General features: G+C 40.1%; 1 protein-coding gene across 3 annotated transcripts in view; it reads left to right on the top strand.

Moving 5' to 3' along the window:
* The window catches only part of slu7 (SLU7 homolog, splicing factor), a 49,407-nt gene that overhangs the window by 2,343 nt on the left and 24,090 nt on the right, over positions 1-22,974 (top strand). Inside the window, exons 2-7 of one of the 3 annotated variants that reach the window (XM_078550601.1) lie at positions 5,871-5,953; positions 7,181-7,243; positions 11,400-11,612; positions 13,941-14,094; positions 15,284-15,364; positions 20,548-20,712. In XM_078550601.1, the coding sequence (XP_078406727.1) occupies positions 11,440-11,612; positions 13,941-14,094; positions 15,284-15,364; positions 20,548-20,712 (573 nt within the window). In that variant the 5' untranslated portion in view covers positions 5,871-5,953; positions 7,181-7,243; positions 11,400-11,439. The remainder of the gene's footprint in view (positions 1-5,870; positions 5,954-7,180; positions 7,244-11,399; positions 11,613-13,940; positions 14,095-15,283; positions 15,365-20,547; positions 20,713-22,974) is intronic. The other 2 variants (XM_078550600.1, XM_078550602.1) reach the window with 2 other exon arrangements.

Genomic DNA, 22,974 nt, shown 5'->3' on the forward strand with positions numbered 1-22,974 from the left:
TCCAGACCTATGAGGGACACTCTTCTGAAAGTGGATTTTAAAGAAAAAGTAGCTGATTGGTGAGTAAATCCTGGGAGCAGACTCGGAGGGAGGAGCACCGGAGCGGTGACATCGGGGCACAGAGTAACTGAAGCCAAAATTGAAAAAGTGACATCACAGGAAAGCTGTGACCTGATTGGTTGGTAGGAAATCTGCACCAAATTTGAAAAAAAAACACTGCAAAACTAATTAACTAAGTCGAGATGGCTGGGCAGGTGATGTGCTGTAGCTGTACGATATGGGAGCTGGCAGATCCCATTGTGAGTCGCAGTGACCACATCTGCAGCAAGTATTGGTTGCTGGAGGAACTCCGGCTCAGAATTAATGAGCTGGAGTCCGAGTTCCGGACGCTGCGGCACATCCGGGAGGGGGAGAGTTACCTGGATGCTTTGTTTCAGGAGGCGGTCACACCTGGTAGATTAAGTACCTCAAGTTCGGTCAGTGGTCAGGGTCAGCAGGGTGTGACTGCAAGTGAGGCAGGTAGAGGGATCCTGTGTTCAGGAACAGAGGAGCCTCAGCTCTTGACCTTGTCCAACAGGTACGAGGTACTTGCTCCCTGTGTGGATGAGCAACAGGGCTGTAGGGAGGATGAGCCAGCTGACCACAGCACCGTGGCACAGGAGGCCTTTCAAGAGGGGGGAGCAAAAAGACAAGTGGTAGTTGTAGGGGATTCTATAATTAAGGGAATTGACAGCATCCATTGTAAGCAGGATTGAGAGTCCCGCATGGTATGTTGCCTGCCCGGTGCCAAGGTGAGGGACATCTCTGACTGGCTTGAAAGGATATTGGAGAGGGAAGGGGAGGATCCAGTTGTTGTGGTCCATGTCGGGACAAATAACATAGGTAAGACTAGGAAAGAGGACCTGTTTGGGGATTATCAGGAACTAGGAACTAAATTAAAGAACAGGTCCTCAAGCGTTATAATCTCCGGATTACTACCCGAGCCACGTGCAAATTGGCATAGGGACACGAGAATAAGGGAAGAAAACACGTGGCTAAAGGAGTGGTGCAGGAAAGAGGGGTTCCATTTCATGGGGCACTGGCATCAGTATTGGAACAGGAGGGATCTGAACCGTTGGGACAGTCTCCACCTGAACCAATCTGGGACCAATGTTCTAGCGAAAAGGGTAGATAGGGTGGTCAACAGGACTTTAAACTAGAAAGTGGGGGGGGAGGGAAGGGTAAAACGCCAAGAAGCATGACTAATGGGAAACAAAGCAGCAGGTTAGCGTGTGGGGGTGTGGATTCAACTTCATGGAAAATCATGAAGGTTATTAAAGTCTCCAGAACACAAAATAGGACAGAGTGTTTGGAAAGGGCTAGGAATCTAACTTCAAGCACATCAGATAAAGGGACGACAATGAGAAAGGGGACAGGAAATACAGGACTGAAGGTGTTGTATCTGAATGCACCAGAATATGAAATAAGGTAAATGAGCTTGTGGTGCAGATTGAAATTGGCAGGTATGATGTGGTGGGCATCACGGAGACATGGCTGCAAGGGGATCAGGACTGGGAGCTAAATATCCAAGGATATAAATCCTATCAAAAAGATAGGCAGGTTGGCAGAGGGGGTGGGGTTACTTTGTTAGTAAGAAATGAAATTAAATCGATAGCAAGAAATGACGTAGGGTCAGATGATGTAGAATCTTTGTGGGTAGAGTTGAGGAACCGCAAAGGTAAAAAACCATAATGGGAGTTATGTACAGGCCTCCGAACAGTAGTCAGGATGTGGGGCACAAGATACACCAGGAGATAGAAAAGGCATGTAAGAAAGGCAAGGTTACAGTGATCATGGGGGATTTCAATATGCAGGTAGACTGGGAAAATCAGGTTGGTAGTGGATCCCAAGAAAAGGAATTTGTGGAATGTCTACGAGATGGCTTTTTGGAGCAGCTTGTGGTGGAGCCTACTAGGGAACAGGCAATTCTAGATTTAGTGATATGTAATGAGGCAGATTTGATAAGGGAGCTTAAGGTGAAGGAACCCTTAGGAGGAAGTGACCATAATATGATAGAATTTACCCTGCAATTTGAGAGGAAAAAGCTGGAATCAGATGTAACGGTATGACAGTTGAATAAAGGCAACTACAGAAGCATGAGGGAGGAGCTGGCCAGAATTGGGAGATGAGCTTAGCAGGAAAGACAGTGGAACAGCAATGGCAGGAGTTTCTGGGAGTAATTTGGGAGACACAGCAAAAATTCATCCCTAGGAAGAAGAAGCATACTAAAGGGAGGACGACGCAACCATGGCTGACAAGGGAAGTCAGGGACAGCATAAAAGCTAAAGAGAAAGCATACAATGCGGCGAAGAGCAGTGGGAAACCAGGGGATTGGGAAGCCTACAAAGACCAACAGAGGACAACTAAAAAATAAATAAGGAGGGAGAAGATTAAGTATGAGGGTAAACTAGCCAGTAATATAAAAGAAGATTGCAAGAGTTTTTTTAGATATATAAAGGGTAAGAGAGAGGCAAAAGTGGACATTGGGCTGCTGGAAAATGACGCTGGAGAAGTAGTAGTGGGGAACAAAGAAATGGCAGAGGAACTGAATAGGTACTTTGCGTCAGTCTTCACGGTGGAAGACACGAGTAACATCCCCAAAGTTCAAGAGAGTCGGGGGGCAGAGGTGAGTATGGTGGGCCATTACCAAGGAGAAGGTGCTAGGGAAACTGAAAGGTCTGAAGGTGGATAAATCACCTGTACCAGATGACACCCCAGAGTTCGGAAGGAGATAGCTGAAGAGATAGTGGAGGCGTTAGTGGTGATCTTTCAGGAATCACTGGAGTCAGGGAGGGTCCCAGAGGACTGGAAAATCGCTAATGTAACCCCCCTGTTTAAGAAGGGAGTGAGGCAAAAGACGGGAAATTACAGGCCGATTAGCCTGACCTCGGTCGTTGGTAAGTTTTTAGAGTCCATTATTAAGGATGAGATTTCAGAATACTTGGAAGTGCATGGTAAAATAGGGCAAAGTCAGCATGGTTTCATCAAGGGGAGGTCATGCCTGACAAATCTGTTAGAATTCTTTGAGGAGGTAACGAGTAGGTTAGACAAAGGAGAGCCAATGGATGTTATCTACTTGGACTTCCAGAATGCCTTTGACAGGGTGCCGCACAGGAGGCTGCTCAGTAAGATAAGAGCCCATGGTGTTAGAGGCAAGGTACTAGCGTGGATAGAAGATTGGCTGTCTGGCAGGAGGCAGAGAGTGGGGATAAGGGGGTCCTTCTCAAGATAGCGGCCGGTGACTAGTGGAGTTCCGCAGGTGTCAGTGTTGGGACCACAACTTTTCACTTTATACATTAATGATCTAGATGAAGGAACTGAGGGCATCCTGGCTAAGTTTGCAGATGATACAAAGATAGGTGGAGGGACAGGCAGTATTGAGGAGGCGGGAAGGCTGCAGAAGGATTTGGACAGGTTAGGAGAATGGGCAAAGAAGTGGCAGATGGAATACAACGTGGGCAAGTGTGAGGTCATGCACTTTGGTAGGAAGAATAGAGGCATAGACTATTTTCTAAATGGGGAGAGAATTCAGAAATCTGGAGTGCAAAGGGACTTGGGAGTCCTAGTCTAGGATTCTCTTAAGGTTAACTTGCAGGTTGAGTCGGTAGTTAGGAAGGCAAATGCAATATTGGCATTTATTTCAAGAGGACTAGAATATAAAAGCAGGGATGTGCTGCTGAGACTTTATAAGGCTTTGGTCAGACCACATTTAGAATATTGTGAGCAATTTTGGGCCCCGTATCTCAGGAACGATGTTCTGGCCCTGGAGAGGATCCAAAGGAGGTTCACGAGAACGATCCCAGGAATGAAAGGCTTAACGTATGAGGAACGTTTGAGGACTTTAGGTCTATACTCGATGGAGTTTAGAAGGATGAGGGGGGGATCTGATTGAAACTTACAGAATACTGAAAGGCCTGGATAGAGTGGACGTGGGGAAGATGTTTCCATTAGTAGGAGAGACTAGGTCCCGAGTGCACAGTCTCAGAGTAAAGGGAAGACCTTTTAGAACAGAGATGAGGAGAAACTTCTTTAGCCAGAGAGTGGTGAATCTATGGAATCCATTGCCACAGAAGGCTGTGGAGGCCAGGTCATTAAGACCGAGATAGATAGATTCTTGATTGGTAAGGGGATCAAAGGTTACGGGGAGAAGGCGGGAGAATGGGGTTGAGAAACTTATCAGTCATGATTGAATGGCGGAGCATACTCGATGGGCCGAATGGCCTCATTTCTGCTCCTATGTCTTATGGTCTAATTTATATAAATTTTTCTTTTCCCACCTATTTCCATTATTTTTAAATGTATTTCCATCCATTGTTTTATCTCTACCTTTTAGCCTATTTCGATCCCTTCCCTTCACCCCACCCCACCCCCACTAGGGCTATCGGTACCTTGCTTGTCCTGCTTTCTACCCTTAATTAGCACATTCCTTAGATAATATCACCACCTTCAACACCTCTTTGTCCTTTTGTCTATGACATCTTTTGGCTATCTCCACCAATCACTGGCCCTCTATACATCTCTATCTGTTCCCCCCCCCCCCCTTAAACCAGCTTATATTTCACCTCTTTTCTATTTTTACTTAGTTCTGTTGAAGAGTCATATGGACTCGAAACGTTAACTGTGTTCCTCTCTGCAGATGCTGCCAGACCTGCTGAGTTTTTCCAGGCACCCATTGTTGGCATCTGGTTACAAATCTCGCCTGGTAAATTTGCAGTATGGGTCATTAATATTAAGAGCAGCAATGATATAATGCATGCTTAGTTTGTGCATGCCCTATAGGTGATCCCACCAGGACTATTACACAAACCAGAGAGTACAAATTTTTCTTTAACAGCATCATGCAATATTGTTAACTTGACAGGAAAATATCCCATTAGTTATTTATAACGCTGTGCAGATGATAACACTGATTTCGGTGACTGCCTCAGCCCTCATTAACATGTTCTGCATATTGTACCGTATGAGCACGGTGACAGTCAATTCATATTTTGTGGGGTGGGGGTGTGGGGGGAAGATTCAATACTTGCAACCCAGATAGACTGCACAAGATCTTTTCTATTCTGTAGAAGAATTAGAGGGCTTTCCCCCCTGCTTGGGTGCATGATATTATTCAATATAATTACTTCATACAAGGAGTGTAATTGGATTCTATTTTATCAGGAATCTCACAGGTTAGAAAGATCAAATGACTCTTGAGCAACAAAGTGGAATGATTGGCCAACATAGGTCTTCACTGTCAGTGAGGAGCATTGGAGCCCTTGGGTGTCTCTGTGTGACACAACTGTTCAGAAGACAAAGACTGAATGGTTCAGAATTATATCTGTGTTTTCTTGATCAACAAGTCTGAAGACTCTGCTGATTGCTGCTTCTCACTGCAGTATATTTTCGGTAGCTACTATGCAGTATGACTTTATTATCATAATACTTAGCAATACATGATCTTCCTATACAATAGTAAAGGAAAAAGAATAGTTCTCCTATCTCACAATAACAGACTTTAGTGAATTAAATCAACAGATGGTGCCAGAAAGAGGAACTGAAAAGCAACTACCAATTGTAGCAGTAAAGGCCTATCATATATTGGTGTATATGCATGTGTTGATGAAGGGATGTTTGTAAACATCTGGTGTGAGAGAGCCTAGAACGTGCATGGACAATTACACTGACTAAATTGGCTGGTTTCTAAATTATGTCCCATTTACACTTGAGGGCTTCATTTGATGGTAAGAGTTTCATTAGGAAATTCTGAAGCTGTAGCACCCTGGCTTTGGTGCCTCTAACAGCAAAGTAATATGGCTTTCTAATGTTTTTCATCCTGGTTCTGTCTGCAGGATTTTGCATTGGTCAGTGCTACCCTGGATGAGCCTCCCTCCCAACATTGTGGAAAAACCTGGTTGGAATGATTAAACCAGAAGTATGTTTGCATTTTTGAATAACTGTACATAATCAATTTGGTTCTGTTCTTGAATCTGCTTCATTGTATAAATGGGATAATTTGGCCACAGGGAAAGACTTAGAACTGTGAAGAAGCAGCTTCCATTAGAGGGTGATTTCAAAGGTTTCTTGTACACTCTGAAAATAATTCTGTATTATAAAGGAGCTATTCATTATTTGACTACAGTAAGAGGCAGTTTCTGTTAGTGTCAATTTCAGCACTGAACTTGATGGATAAACTGAAAAGCATAAGTCTGAAAATACTATATACTGTGAGATTGTACATATTCATTTTCATCTCCACCTTATAGTCTACATAAGTAACTGGTTCCCAGAATTGCAAGCTTAATTTCAGCCTGTAGGAGCCCCTTTTGTTTAAATAATTAGCAGATCATACAGTTACACACACAAATTGAATATCACTCATTGGTAGTTCTGGCTGCAGGTTAGGGTGTGAAGGTCTGTATACCCAATTTTTGTTTTTGCACAAATTTTCCCTAAGGGATGAAGGCATCAGCACGACAAGGTACAGGGCTGTTAGCAAATGGCTGGCTACCCAAAAGTGTATGGCACTCCCAGGCTTTCACCCCAGTTATCATCTGGTCAACACCACCTAGGGTTGATGTGATGCTGATATTTGCCATAGTGAGCCTATATGGAGTGTGTTTTCTAAAATGCAGTTTGCTCCTTCTAGTTGCTGTCCAGTGGATGAAGTAGATTGGCAGGTTACTGATCATCTACTCGGTTTGTGGCCCCGTATTGCTTTGCTGTATTATCTGAGACCCCTGCAATTGCTGGCAGTTCTTCTGTGCTCGCTGCCTGTTCCTCTATTACAGTAAGGTTTACCAGATGTAGAAAAACTCACTGCTCCTTTTTGCCAAATTGGGCAACAGCACATCTGCTTCACCAACCAAGCCCTATTTTGTGCCTCCACTTCAGGATTTTCCTTGCTTTTATGTACACATGGCGCCACCCCCTCCCTCCCCAGCCCTCCACCCCAACACAGACCTGTTTAGCTTTTAGTGGACACATTCTTTTAAATTTGAACTGCAACCATTTAAAGGCAGAAAGCTCACAAGATTTGCTGCCCCACCATTATTGCATGCTTTGTGCAAGGTCCAGGCTGTGTCCTGGGCATAATAACTTAAATATTATTAATGAACTAGCGTCACAACGATTTGGCAAAACCATTTATTTGTTCTCCTAGTGTCCTCATTGGGCATCATGCTGTGATTTTGCTGACATGTGTGGGGTCTACAACATCAGCTGGGTAAATATAGGGTTATTATTCATTCCTATGTTGATTTTTCTTTTTGCAGTACTTTTCTTGGCTGTGCTATCTTTTTCTAACTTATTCTTTCTCAGTTTTTGTTCCTTTTCTTCTTGCTCTGTTCCTCTGGGTGTTTTCATAATTTTCTTCTAATTCCTCATTTTCCTTTTTTCACCTACCTCCCTTATTTTTATTTTGCACTCTGCTGTCCCAAATCCCTTGATATGAAATCGTTACAGTTGATGGGAGATTGATTATTGCACCTAACCCGTATCTAATTTCACAAAATAACTGATGCTTTTCATTCCTTAATAAGTGTCCCTCCAGTCTATTTCTCTGTCCAACTCGGCCAATTACTAAGATGCAAAGTAACCAGAGGATGGAAAATATTTCTTCCCCCGCCCCCTACCCTGTCTCAGCCTTTGAGCCTATGTAGTGCCTTGGGATGTCTTTCTATGTTAAAAGTGCTAAATAAATGCAAGTTATATATCCCAGGAGCATTCATTCCTTAACTTGTTGTGAAAGGAAAAGCAGGATGCAGCATTCGCTTACTTATACAGGAAAGGCAAATTCATTGAGTTGGAGCAAACAATATTGGAGCGTGAGCAGGAGAGAGATGCGTTGAATTGGAACCCACGGAAATTTTGTTTCCTTTTCCTGTCTATATTAGGGTCAAAAATCTTGATAGGTAACATCCCAGTGGGGATGGAAGTACTGGGCAAAGATTGAAAAATGCAAGTAGTTTTACTGTCTTGCATAAAGGTAGATGTGATAACCAACATGTTAAAACTGGTGTGAATCTAAGTTATTTTGAAGATTTATGTTCACCATGCTCTACCAAAAGTTAGAAGTATAGTATCTGTTTGGTGTGGTCCTTTCTGTGCATGGCTGCTTCCTACCTGTGAAGGTGGAGCGCCATTAGGTTTCATTGGTGAGCATCAATCCGTATCTAATTATTTGGTTCGATCATGAGTTTTTCTGTATGTTTTTATTCTTGTTGCATGAGTGGTTTTGTTACCTCTGGGGTATCATTCGCTTTTGCAGTGGGGACTGAACTGGCTATTAAACTGTATGTGGCAAACAACTTTTGTTAATTAGAAACAAAACAAATGTGATGTTGTTCCTGACAAGCAATGAAAAGAAGTACAATAAATCAACTCTTTTCCTGTTAGAACATATTGTTACCAGATGGTGCAGGACAGTATCCTGGAGCTGGGGATTCTTGCAGTATTTTACAGGGGAAGTAAGTAAAAGTTGGGAAATAGTAGATGATGTGGGAAAAAAATGGGAATACTATAGTTAATAAAAAGGGAATACTAAGGTTAACACTAAAGAACACTGAAGTTCATGGGATGAGGAGTTTATAAGCCTGGATGAAACTTTTCAGATATTTGGTCATGCACTGTAAGTTGATTCTAGCTAAGATATTTTACATTTGCTTAGGAATATGTTCCGTGACAGTCACATGTTAAGGAGGCTCACATGATTCAAACTGGGGCTATTCAATGTCATTTGGTTGCCCCTCTTACTGCCATAATTGTGCACCAGGGCTTGCTGTGGATAATTTAAATATTGGAATAACAAAAAAAAGGATGTATAGGAGGTAATAGACTCAAGCAGTAGCTTTACACTTGAGTAATATTGATTGCAATGCATGTAAGTATCTGGAGTACAGCTCATATTTGAGTGAGGAAAGCTGTGTAACTCATGAGGGAGTTATCGAATGGTAAATGATTTTTTTCTGCATGTAAAATTTATGTCAGAACCATTTATAACTTCAACGTTATTGCACAGTTTCTTTAGCTACTGTGCATCTAAGCTTCGTTGTTTAAGTATTTTGATATTGACTCAGTAAATTTGTGTGTAGGAGTAAATTTCAAGCCTGTGATCGAGTATTTTAAAAATGGTGCCCACTCAGTGTTCTACCTATACCACTTTTGAGAATCAGCTGTGGCTCAGAGAAGCATGTTTGAGTCAGAAGGTTGTGGGTCCAAATCCTATTTCTGAGACTTGGACACAGAAATCTTGGCCTATCCTCCAGTACAATACAGAGGGAGTGCTGCACAACAGAGGTTAAAATCTTTCGGATGGGACATTAAGCAGAGGTCTTCTATAACAAGTGGATATAAAAGATCCCACAGCACTATTTCAAAGAATGGGAATTAACCTGTGTGTCCCTTGATCAACATCATGAAAAATGAATTATCTGGTCATTGTTACATTTCTGTTTGTGGGACATTGTTGTGAGCATTTTTTTCATTACAACAGTGGTAAACTTGAAATAATACTTTATTGGCTGTAAAGCACTTTGGGACCTCCTGAGATCACGAAAGGCTCTATGTAAATGTAAGTCTTTAGTTTTTTTTTAATGGAGAGGGGATAGTGGAGAGGGGTTCAAGTGATATTTGTGCAGTTACCCTGTAGCTATCAGGAAAGTCCTTTTTCAGTTCATAGAACTAAATGAAAGAATACTACTTAAAAACTAGGTGTGAGTGGATATTAAATTAGAAATAGAACATCATTGTTAATTTGTTTCTAATCTTTTATGGAAAGCCTGGTGCAAGCATGCATGTTTATCTTAGCGAATGATTTGTGCGTTTATTGAGAATAAAATGTATTTCTTTTCAGAGTGTAAACTTTACGTTGTCTTTGCTAAGTGAAAATTATCTGCAGATCAACTTCAGTTTAAGTTCCTGCTAGCCTATTATATTACTTTAAAATTCTGTTTTCAAATTCTTTGTGTACTTTTTGACCATGACTCAGGCATCACTCCCTGGCTTTACTCAGTTAACATTCAGAACTTCTTCATTTCCTATCATTAATCAAGGTCAGAAGAATAGATTTCACACCTAGGTTACACCAAACACTGGTTCTTAGTTCAGATTTATTTCTTCTCCGATATTTGAAGTGTGTTAGTTTGAGTGACATGCAAGACTGGTCACCACAGCTGGGCAAGCAGGCTATATCAAATAGATTTTTTTTGCCAGTTCTGAAGTTAAATAGTGCAAATGTGATATATCAATTAATACTGTCCCACTTGTGAAATGAAGTGAGACTAAGGGCAGAATTTTCTGCCTGTTGGGCAGGCGGGCCCAACCCAATCTCCAGCAGGTGGGGAGCCGATCCCCGCAGGAGAAGCGGGCCCCGTCGCCATTTTACGTGGGCGGGCCAATTAAGGCCCGCCCAGCGTGATGTCCAGCGGGAAGCACTATGCGCTTCCTGTGCGGGTGGGGGGCGGTTCCCCAAAAGTGAGAGAGCGCTCTTTTGCACATGCGCACGGAAGAGCACACATCTCCCTGAGGCTAAGTGCTGCTTAAGTGCAGGGAGATCGCTGACACTTTTAAAAATATTAAAAATAGAAAAAAAAATTCCTTAACGTGTCCCCCTCAGCATGAGATAGGACATGTTCATAACTTACATAATAAGTTTATTAAACATTTTTAAACCCTACATAAAACCTCATCCCACCGGTGGATGAGGTTTCATGTTTTTTCTATTGCCCGCTGGGGCTCTTGGCCTGCCCGCCGGGCATGTCCTTTAATTATATAGTTGATCCTGTCAATGGCCTCAATTGGCCATTGACAGGTCGGCGGGCCTGCAGCTGATTTTGCTGCACCCCCGCCTTCCTGAAAATTTAAATGGGCCGGGATGACGTCGGGGGTTTCCCCTGAAGTCATCCTGCGTCATTTTACGTGTGGGCGAGCGGGCCCCGCCCCCTGCTCGATGACAGCAAAATTCTGCCCTAAGTAAAATTATTTCCATGTGCAACCTCAGGCAAAAAAAATGGCATTCCCAATTGTAAGAGTCACCACCTCATGGTAAGTTTGGCAAATTAAAAAATATACTACTATGTAAACCATCAAGTATCATAAAACCCTCAATTGACTTGGTCCTTACAATTGCTTCCAGATATCCGTTGTTTTATTTAGAATCAATCAATTTCTGAAGCTATTATTGTTGCAAATGTGTATGTTGTGAATGATAATATGTAGGCAGCACTGACCTATTAGTTTGCTGCATAAAGGTATCCACACATGGGCATTAATATTTGGATACTTGTCATTTGGATTGGAAGAGTCATCTTTAGTGAAAGGTGTTTCTTGAAACCCCAAATTGGAATTACTTCAGCTATAATAAATGTGGTTGCTTTTTGCAGTTCACAGATTAACATCAGAAAATCCTAAAATCAAGACAATATGGAATCTGGGACTGTACAGAGCATGAATCCAGCTGCCCCTGAGGAATCTGCTGGTGTGGTGGGATTAGATGAACCAAAAAAGATGACCAGGGAGGATTGGAGAAAGAAGAAAGAATTAGAAGAGCAGAGAAAGCTTGGCAATGCGCCAGCAGAAGTTGATGAAGAAGGAAAGTGAGTACCACTTCAATGTTAAACCTTTACTTTTTATTTGGTCAGCTGATTGGCTCCCTGGGGGAGAGAAACACTGGAGAATTGGAGATGGAGAGTGTTTGAAAACTGGATGTTAATGATATGGTTGACAACTGCTCTATCTGTTTACATGCCTCGACCACTACGATGTGAACTCTTCTTATTCAATGCTTTGTGTAAAGTTGCATTATTGGTGCTTCACTACCCAACATTGCTAAGCACATAGAATTCTTTTATTTTTAAAGAACAAACTATTCATAGTACTTGGAGTTGTTGAATTTTGGTAATCATTTAAAATGGTAATGTCATTCTGAATTTTTTTTTTAGTAACCCATTATTCAAATAATTATGTATTTGGCTTTGTTTAGTTGTAGTATACCTGCAAGTTGATATATGTGCTGATAACTGATATTTAATAAATTATTTAATAAAAATGTCTGTCTCACATTCCTGAAAGCCTGAACTTAGACCTGTTGAATTATTTTATTACTGATAACAGATGTTCAATGGCATTGCTCATGGTGAGTCGGATATTTTATATAGGTGTGTTCTTGGAAGTAGTGTTATCAGTGGCATTGTGATCTGCTGCTGACTTGACTCGGGATTTGGAAGCTTCAGAAGTGAAGTCCAAGGGTTCCAGGAATATTGGAGAAGGAAGCTTTAGGAACATTGGGGCATTTTTGGGATTCTTGGATCACTGGGAAATGGATTTTGGGACCTGTGACGAAGTTCTCAAATCCTGGGTTTATTTATGGGATCAGGCAGTACCGGAAGATTGTGAGCAGAACAAGTCTGAGGTGGGAGGCCTAGTAGAATTATGAAAGGAGATTCTGACCATTGGGATTGCTGGCATCTGGCAATATTGAAGGTAGTAGGGTCTAATGCCCTTGTCAGATTGGGGCCCAAATGACTGTACCATTTGTCCCTTTTGAACCATCAGGCGCCTCTGTCCACATCTTCCAGAATGTCAGCTACCATCAGCGTTTTCCCATTGCGGGCAGTTCCTATTTTTATATTCTTGCCTTAAAGCATTCATGTGTAGATTTCTGCTTTCTTAATGGATGGGAAATCATGGACTGGAGAGTGCATTTTCCTGATATCTATTCCTAGCATACACAAGGAGCACATTATTAGTGAGTCTGCCGACTGTTTTTAGTAGATATAAATTGCTATAAATAAATGAGTACTGAATAAGTTGTTCAAAGTTCATTGCTTATTGTTTTACAACTTTTTTTCCATAAAAATTCTGTATACTTCAAAAATGATTTCAGATTTTTAAATTGAACATATACAACCATTTCAGATTTTTAAATTGAACATATACAACCAAATGTAGAAATAGACTTAAAGTTATCGCCGTGCTATTTAGGCACTACTGCCTCACTTAGAAACTCTTATTGGTCCCCTCGTTGTCTTTGTTTTTTGTGAGGCATTCATAACAGGAAAGCACTGTACAGTTGTAATCTATTTAAATATGTTCATCACCTACCTGTAAGAAAAATGTTGAATTCGGTCTACAGCAAAGAAATTCTCAAATTCTCACTTCACATGTTTGCACCAATTTCATGCTGGGAATTCAGCAAACTGCTAAAGTTCAAAATGCCAGATGTGGTTGAAAGCTATCAGAGGAATCATTGAAACCCAGGCTTATGGCTGATGCTCCAGTATTCAAGGCAAACTTTAAAGATACCATGATAATTCAGTAGGTACATTTAATCAATTGGGAATTTTTTTTTGTTTTGTTTAAATCCTACATTAGGGTATGAGAAATTTCAGTTATTAAGGAAATATAAGTAAGTAATTTTTAGAAAGCATTTTGCACAATTTGTAGGTGCACTGTCCCAAATTGCACAATCACAGGATGATTTACTCGCTATAAAAGAGTAGCAATTGTGTGACACACAGCTTGACATGATTAACTTGGAAAATGTCTATTGCAGAGCTGTCTACAGGATTAACAGAGACATGTGGTACTTATACAGAGTTTTCAATGAAACACCACCCCAAGTACTGAATTCCATTATGGACATAGTTATGTTGTTAAATAGATTACAAACCAGAGATCATATTGTCCAAGAGAATAGGCTTTAATATCACAATGAACATTCCAGCTATCCGACATTTTAATCAGGGTAACAAGTGGCGGAATGCTCATCGTGAGCATTCATAGATGACAAAAATGGTTCAATTTTTTTTTTATTGGAATGTCAGTTTAAACATTGGTTGGCAAAAGCTCAAGCCACAAATTTAAAACAAAATGTGAACTATCAAAATTTAAACTAACCTTTTGTTTTCACTTGCAACCGACAGAGACATCAACCCACACATTCCTCAGTATATATCATCAGTTCCGTGGTACATTGATCCCTCCAAAAGACCTACTCTCAAACACCAAAGGCCGCAACTTGAGAAGGAGCGAAAGTTCAATTTAATCGGAGACTGGTACAAGAAAGGTGTACAGGAGGTATGTGGAGTTTCAATTTGTTTCCATTGAGATTTTTAATTTTATTATTTTTTTAAAAAGTGAATAAGTTTCAAAAAGCACAAAAAATATAGAGGACTATCGAGCTTACGGTTTTCTAAGGAAGTGTAGCGGTTGTGGTTCAAGGTAAGTTATTTGTATGACCTGATTGTGGAGTATTTTTCGGGGGGGAAAAAATCAAAGGGAGAATCTTTGACTGTCTGACAGTTACAGTGGTAGAGAAGAGGAATCCAAGATCGTAAATGCAATTTGCCTAGTTTATGTCATTCAAAATATTTCAAGTTACAGACTAGGCCAGTGAAGGTGGAGGAGTTTGGAATATTAGTGATTTATGATTCAGTATCCATACTTTCTAACTATGTAAGACTAATTCTGGTTTAATTTTACACATGACCCAAGGAACCCAAGAAATGTGATGCCAACTTCTACAGACTCCAAATCTTGTTTTTATAACTCGAGTGTCAGTTAATTACATTTTAGCAATGCTAAAGTGGTAGTATGTACGCAGCCTGTAAACTTTCAACAAAGTTTAATTGTAGATTGGGATTTTTTTTTTCTTTAATTAGGCTAAATCTGTTGTAAACCTAGATTTTCAGTTGCACTAACCTAGGTTTCAGATTTGCAAATCTATCTTGGTCTGAAGAAAAGCTTGATGCTCTATGTATGACAGAACTTAAAATAGATATAACTCAAAAACAATCTTGGTAAAGCACTGGCAGTTATTTGTCATTAACGAATAAAAGTAGTATTTGAAGACAATGCAGCAACCAGATCATAGTGCATAATCATATTTGGTTGATGTAGCATTCAAATGGACTTTCTCTTCCCTTTACAGAATTACAGTTCATCAGCAGAAAACTTTAATATATAAAGAATACAATTAATTGTTAATTAATTATAATATTTTGCAGAAAGTATGTTGGCCAACTAAGTTATTCTTAAGTATTATTTCAAGCTGATGTAACAAATTTACACTGCAGTGATGTGGCCAAATAACTTATTGTGTCTCAGCATAAGCTGAACTGGACAGCCCTATCTGTTAAGGGGAGAATCATATCCTATTTCGTTAATCGTGTTTTGATCTGAATTCAATCTTAAAGTGCTATAAATGAGCATTTGAAATGTCAAGGGACAAAAGCTTCTTGTTGATATTGTCTGCTCTCTTACTCAGGGTTCTGTTGTTACCAAGTACAGGAGAGGTGCATGCGAAAACTGTGGAGCAATAACACATGTGAAAAAGGATTGTATGGAAGTAAGTGATTGTCAATTTCAAGGAGTGTTTTTTTTTTGTTGCACCTTTGTGTAAGTTATTTTCATGGGCCCCTTCTCCCAGTATTGCTTTGGAACAGGTACATCAGAAGAGAAATGATTTATTTAGGTATGTATCTAGAGAGGTACACCGTTACAGAAATAACCTTTTTACATTTGTTGCCTTAAGCTATGAAAAACATGGTGGCATCTCTGAGTGACTTTGGAAATAAGCTGCTTAGCATTTGTGACATCACTGAACATGGGGGAAATGCATAAGGATATTTTGAAAATCTAATCTAATTTATACAGGAGGGTTTATTTGCATGAAGTACCACATCAACTAAGCTAATTTTGCTACAAAAATTGTAAGGGGCAAATATATTAATAAATTTTAGCTTGGCAGTTCTGTTAAAATATTTCTAAGTTATCAGATTTAAAAGTATAGAAAATTCTACGTAAAGTGAGTCCTTTAATCTGTTGCAGGATATAGCATCACAAAAATTATGCATTACAGATTTGAATTTCCTGTCAGAACTGGAACCTTTTGGGTCCCCACCCTTCCAAACCCATCTGGTAACATACCACTTTCGTTTCTAACCATGTCCTGAAGCAATTCAATTCATTTTGATAGAATCATAGAATGGTTACAGCATAGGAGGAGGCCATATGGCCATTTGTGTCCATGAACAGGAGCAAATTAGCCAGCCCTTTCCTAGTAGCTCTTTAATTGTTTTCTCTTCAGGAACTTATCCAGTCCCCTTTTGAAAGCCATGACTGAATCTGTCTCCACCACACTCTCAGGCAGTGCATTCCAGAGCCTAAGCAATTGCTGCATAGAAAAGTTTTTCCTCATGTCACTGTAGGTTCTTTTCCAATTCATCTTATATCAGTGTCATCTGGTTCTTGATTATTCCACCAAAGCTAACAGTTTCTCTCTATCTGCTCTGTCCAAACCCCTCATGATTTTGACTACCTCTATCAAATCTCTCAACATTCTCTCATGTAAGGAGAACAGCCCCAGTTTCCCCTATCTATCCACATAACTAGAACTGTTCTTGTAAATCTTATCTGCACCGTCTCTAAAGCCTTCACATTCTTCGTAAAGTGTGGTGCTCAGAATTGGAAACAGCACTCCACTGAGGCTGAACCAGTGTTTTATAAAGGTTCACCACAACCTCTTTGCCGCTATTATAAAACCCGAGATTCCATATGCCTTTTTAACCAGTTTCTCAACCAACTATGCCACCTTCATCAATTTGTGCACATATACTACCAGGCCTCCGTTCCTGCACCCTCTATTTTATACTGTCCTCATTCTTGCTACCAAAATGTGTCACTTCACACTTCTCTGCATTAAATTTAATCTGCCAGGTACCTGTGCATTCCACCAGTCTGCCCTTTGTCTTCTTGAAGTCTTAACCTTTATCCTCCTCAATACTTCCAAGTTTTGTATCATCTCCAAATTTTGAAATTATACCCTGTACACCCTCCCTGTAGACCCTGACACCACACAAGACAAAGCAGTCCGCTTGATTAGCACCCTATCCACAAACATTCACTCCCTCCACTGTCGACGCACAGTAGCAGCAGTGTCAATCATCTACAAGATGCACTGCAGAAGCTCACCTTAGACAGCACTTCCAAACCCATGACCACCACCATCTAGAAGGACAAGTGCAGCAGATACATGGGAACACCATCACCTGGAAATTCCCCTCCAAACCACTCACCATCCTGACTCAGAAATATATTGTCGTTCCTTCACTGTCACTGGGTCTAAATCCTGGAATTCCCTCCCTAATAGCACTGTGGGTGTACCTACAGCGCATGCACTGTAGCGGTTCAAGAAGGCAGCTCACCATCACCTTCTCAAGGGCAATTAGGAATGGGCAATAAATGCTGGCCCAGCCAGCGATGCCCACATCCCTTGAATGAACAAAATAAAGTATAAATCATTAATATGGATAAAAGCAGTGAACCTAGTACTGGCCCCTGAAGAACCCCTCTATTGCCTTCCTCCAGTCCGAAAGCCATCTATTTATCACTACTCATTTCCTGTCACTCAGCCAATTTTGTATCAATGCTGCCACTGTTCCTTTTGTTCCATGAGCTTCAACTTTTTGCCAGTCCATGTACACCACATCAACCATCTCTGTTACCTCATCAAAAAAACTCAATCAAGTCTGTGAAATATATTTGCTTTTAACAAATTTGTGTTGGCTTTCCTTTATTAATCCACACTTTTCCAAGTGACTATTAATTTTGTCCCAGATTATTGTTTCTTAAAGCTTTCCCACCTTCACGGTTAAATTGCCTGTAGTTGCTGGGTTTATCTTTTCACCCTTTTTGAACAAGAATGTAACATTTGCAATTCTCCAGTTCTCTGGCACTACCCTGGCCTCTAAGGTGGATTGGAAATTATGGTGAGTGCCTCTGCAATTTCCTCCCGTACTTCCCACAGTATCCTTGGATGCATCCATCCACTCCTGGTGACTTAATAACTTCTAAATACAGCTAGCCTTTCTAATACCTCTATCAATTTTAGCCCATCCAGTGTCTCAACTACCTCCTGTTTCACTGACTTCAGCATCTTCCTTGGTAAAGGCAGATGCAAAATACTCATTTAGTATCTCAGCCAAGCTGACTGCTTTCATGTGTCAATCCTTTTTTGGCCCCTGATTTGTTCCCACCCCTAATCTTACTACCCTTTGTTATAATCTCGAGGGAGACCATTAACTTTTTTGAATGAAAAATTCAACCTTCAGTTTTTAATTGAAAGAATCACACCACAAGATTTCAGTTTTAAACAAAAACTTTTACTGTACAAGAATTAAGCAAGGATTTGTAACTTTGTTTCGTAAACCCTTATTAACTGAGTCCGAAAATCTCTATAGAACACTCCCAGTTCTATTTTATTTCTACCTGGGAGCTCCCATAAACATTATAGAATCTTTAAGGCTCCTTCGTTCCTCGTGAGCCCAAACCAAGGTGTACCACAGCTCTTAGGAATTCACTTTAATTCTCCTCAGTTTCCTAGGCTTGCACGTAGCCTTCCAGAGCACATTCCCTTTCTCTCTGTGGGGATTCCACTACTGATCTCTTCCACTAGCTTCCCAGGCAGATCTGATCATTTTAATTCCTCATGTAGATGGACTTTTCATTCTGAACATGGGCCCCACTCACAATTCCTGCTTAGCGACTCTACATCAGGAACATCTCTGACTCCCAATGGTCTCTATGTCCCTTGTTCTGGCTGCCAGCAGTTACACCACTGACTTCTCAGTCTTCCAAGCTGATTAACTGTCTCTGTGAGAAAACACACAGACCCAAAACAAAAGACTGCCTTCCTGCAATCGATCTTGTAGCAATGTGGCACACCTGGGTTGCAGCAGTTAGAGATTTGAACTAATTACCTCATTTTAAATCTGTCCTTTGACCTGAAAAGTATATGGATACTTTAAGATCTTCCCTTGTTTACCCTTTGCATTCAAATCTTTCTTTGGTCTGGGACCCACATGAATAATTTATATTTCTTATGAAGTCGACTGTAGACATCTTGTCTCTACCAAGACTCAGAAAGGGGTTACCCAATGTTCAACATATTCACATGTCTAACTCTGACCTTATTACGTACACAAGGAAGGTTCTTTTTTGTCTAAATACTTTGGGTGATCTGGCAACTTTAGAATTCCAGAGTTTCAATTTCTCAAACTACAAGCTATATTCCTACAACATATGAATTATGAAATTACATATTCATCTTGTACTACTTATATGCTTATAGAAGACTCCTGGATTCCTTTTATGTTAGGTGCCGGTGTCTTCTCTTTCTCTCTCTTTGCCTCTCTTATTTCATTTTTCACTTCACCTCTGAACTTTCTGAAATCAGCCTGGTTCTCACTTGTATAATCAACCTTACATTTGTCATACACGCCCTTTTTCTGCTTCCTCCTACTCTTTATCTCTTTCATCATCCAGGGAATTCTAGCTTTGTTTGGCTTACCTTTTCCCCCTCAGGAATGCATCTCACTGTACCCAAACCATCTCTCTAAAGGCAGCCATTGTTCTGTTACAATTTTGCCTGCAAATCTTTGATTCCAATTTACCTGGGCCAGATCTGTTCTCCCTCCACCTCACCCCACTGAAATTGCTGCTCCTCCTCCAATTAATTATTTTTTACTCTAGTTTGTTCCTTGTCCTTTCCATTGCTAACCTGAATCTTATGATACAATGATCACTGTTCCCTAAATGAACCCTTACTGATGCTTGATTCACTTCACCCACCTCATTCCATAGAAGCAGATCCTGTAATGCCTCCTTCCTTGTAGGGCCAGAAATGTACTGATCAAGAAAATTCTTCTGAATGCACATCAAACATCCTTTCCACTCTCTGCCCTTTACGGTATTGCTACCCCAGTCTATATTAAGGTAATTAAAGTCCCTCATTATCACTACTCTATAGATTTTACAATTTCCTTGCAGATTTGCTCCTCTATATCTTTGCCACAAATTGGTGGCCTACAGAATGCAGCCAGTAGTGTAATGGTACCTCTGATGTTTCTTAATGCTTACCAAGTCGATATTGTTCTTGACCCTCTAGGGAATCCTCTTTCTCTAGCAGTCTTAGATTAACTCCCAGGCTATCTGGCTAATCTAAAGCTGTCAGTGATTAAAACAAATCAAAGCTCTCCAAGAAGTACTTGGCATCAGTGTGGTTGCAAATGTGAAGTGAGATATTACATTGCTCAGTGTAAGTTCAAGGCAAATACACTCCATAACTAGGTACAGACTTTTAAAAAAAAACTTCTTTTATGCTTTCTACTCCCCTCTCGTTTCTACCCACCTCTTTGACCCCTGCAACTAATTTTTAACTACACACAAGAGTGTTGGACCAAATTGAATTTTCTAGCTTAGGTGCCTCCCAGCAGGCTCTATCAGGTCTAGATACCCTCTCCAAGATTTTCACTGGGCCTTATAGAGTTAATGTGAAGATCTGAAATAAAGGTTTTTCATGACGGGAATTGGTAGAAAAGAACAAAATGAAAATATAAATATTTGCTACCAATTTGGATGACTTGTTAGAATAATGGTGTAGAGAACTTTATATTACATACTTGCAGATGCTTTCCTTAAGCTGCATTTTGTACTGTGTTCTCATTGATGTTTCATGTGTTTTTTGAGTAGAGACCTAGAAAGGTGGGGGCAAAGTTTACAGGTGTCAACATTGCTCCAGATGAACACATGCAGCCAACATTTTCATTTGACTATGATGGAAAGCGCGATCGTTGGAATGGTTATGATTCGGAGGATCATATGAGGATTGTGGAGGAATATTCAAAAGTAGATTTGGTATGTGATAGAATATCTCTGTTTAGCCCAGTGGAAGAGTAAATGTGTAAGGAGGCATTTCAATGGCTTAGAACTGTAATCTTTCTTTTTAAAAATGGTTAGTTACAGAGCTACCAATTAGTTTGTTGTAGTGAGTATTATAGACATGCATGTTGCACCTGGTAGTGAGCAACTTATTTTTATCCATCCAGGTCTCTTGTTTTGTTTAAACTGTGCTGCCGCAATGTTCTCTTTGTTTAATTCTAAAATAGAGTTTTCGAAAATATTGTATATGACGTTAATTTGCTATTTTTTTTAGTTCAGTCATCTCTGAGAGTGTGACCGACTACAGGTTGTTGTATAGCAACATCAGGAATTAAAGAGATCTGGGGGCACTCTTTATTTTAAATTCTGGGTTATTTTGGGAAGTATTGTTTAATTTAAGGAAATTATGGATGGCTTCAGTAATTTTGAAAAGATCAATTTAAAGAAATTATGGAAGCTTGTAAGTTATCATCCTTATTTAATATGGAAAGATAACCTACAGTCCAAAGCTCAATATTATATTATGAAGAGTGGGAAGAGAATCGGCAAAGCAACAAATTTAGAAAGAACCAGCTCAGTGAAATAATCATTCATACTCATGTGTTTATTATGTTTTCTCAGCATTCTAGCTTCAATTACTTTCTCTTTTTGGTGATGGGTGGGGAAAATTTAAGTCATCCAGGCTACTACCTCATGGTACATTGGCCTGAATTTTGTGGTAGAAGTAACGGTGAAGCTCATCAGTATTAAGGAGTAAATTGGACAGCAACTTCTGGGTCCACACGCACAGAAGTCAGAAAATTGCTGTCTGAGTTGCTCTGTTCGTCTAGAAGCTTAGCTCCAACGCTATCTCAAGTGACAAGGCATTCAAGCACATGAGGGGTGGGTACTTACCCACTAGATACGCACTAAACATGGCAAAGTTAGGGCTTGCCCATTTAAGTGTGGTTAGTCTTAATTACTGCCAAACAAGCTCTCTCACAGAAAAATTACCTTGTAAAGCAGGGAGTCTCATTTCTTTAGATTTTAATTATTGCAGATTTTTATAAATACTTTTGAAACTTTTTGTTTCTGTTCCTTTTGTGTCCTTCTATTAACCTCATCTTTACCTCCCTTGTTTTGCTTTCAAACGTGATTTGACTTTTAATGAAATATTCTAACTTACGCTTCCTGGCTTGGACTCTGCCTTTCTCAGTCAGGATTCTCCAACTTGATTGGTTAAGACTCACTGTTGCCTGCCCTATTCACACACAGCTCCCTGTGACGGGCACCACTCTCTTTTCACTGTAATAGCTAACTGTACGGCACACTGCAAAAACCCACAATATGGAGGTGGGGGCAGGTATAATGAACGGCAAATGCCGTTCATTTGCCACTGAACACAAAATCTGGGCCAATTAATTAAATTTAATTTCACCTTTGAAATCCTTACCTAACTTTGATTGAAATAAAAAGAAATCTATGAATTTGGGAATAATTGGTGGTCCTTTAAGATATTAGGACTCAACTGGATTAAGTGACCTCTCCAGGACAGAAGTTACAGTCATTCACAAGACAATCTGTCCATTTTGATTAGCTAGCTAGTGTGACTTACTGTACAATAAAACACTAAAAAAAGGCACTGACCACGCCTGTGCCCCCCCCCATCACCACAAACATCCACACCCACTCATACAAAAGATCCTCTCTTTTGATTTGTTGAAGTGAGCTGCTCATAAAACTGAAAAACTATGTTTTATGTCCTATAAATGGAGCCAAAAGCACTTTCTGTTGTAGAACAAAACCTTGGCTTGCATCTAAGCATTTAAACCATTCTCGTACTGCAATTGGAGCACCTCCAGGATTTTGTTTTTATGATTTTTCTTGGCTTTTTTTTTAGAATTTAACTATAACTCCAAATAGGTAAACATCTCAAATGTGTAATAAGTCACACTAGCAAGATAGTTTAAAATGGACAGATTGCCTTGTGAATGGCTGTGACTTCTTCCTGGAGAGATCACTTAGTCTTTGAGACCTAATATCTTAATGGATCACCAATTACCCTAAGCTGATATAATTTTTATTGAAGTAAAAAGAAATCTAATAGCAGAGGTTGAATAATTCATCATATTACCAGTACTTCAAGCAGTGGTCCAAATTATATATGAGATCTTGCAGGATTTAATGAGAGTTGATTTTTTTCTTTTTTAGAATAATTATCAGTAAATCTGATTGGCTAATGGGATTTAGTACCTTGTT

The sequence above is a fragment of the Cetorhinus maximus genome, chromosome 10, assembly GCF_964194155.1.
Source record: "Cetorhinus maximus chromosome 10, sCetMax3.hap1.1, whole genome shotgun sequence".
NCBI classification, from domain to species: domain Eukaryota; kingdom Metazoa; phylum Chordata; class Chondrichthyes; order Lamniformes; family Cetorhinidae; genus Cetorhinus; species Cetorhinus maximus.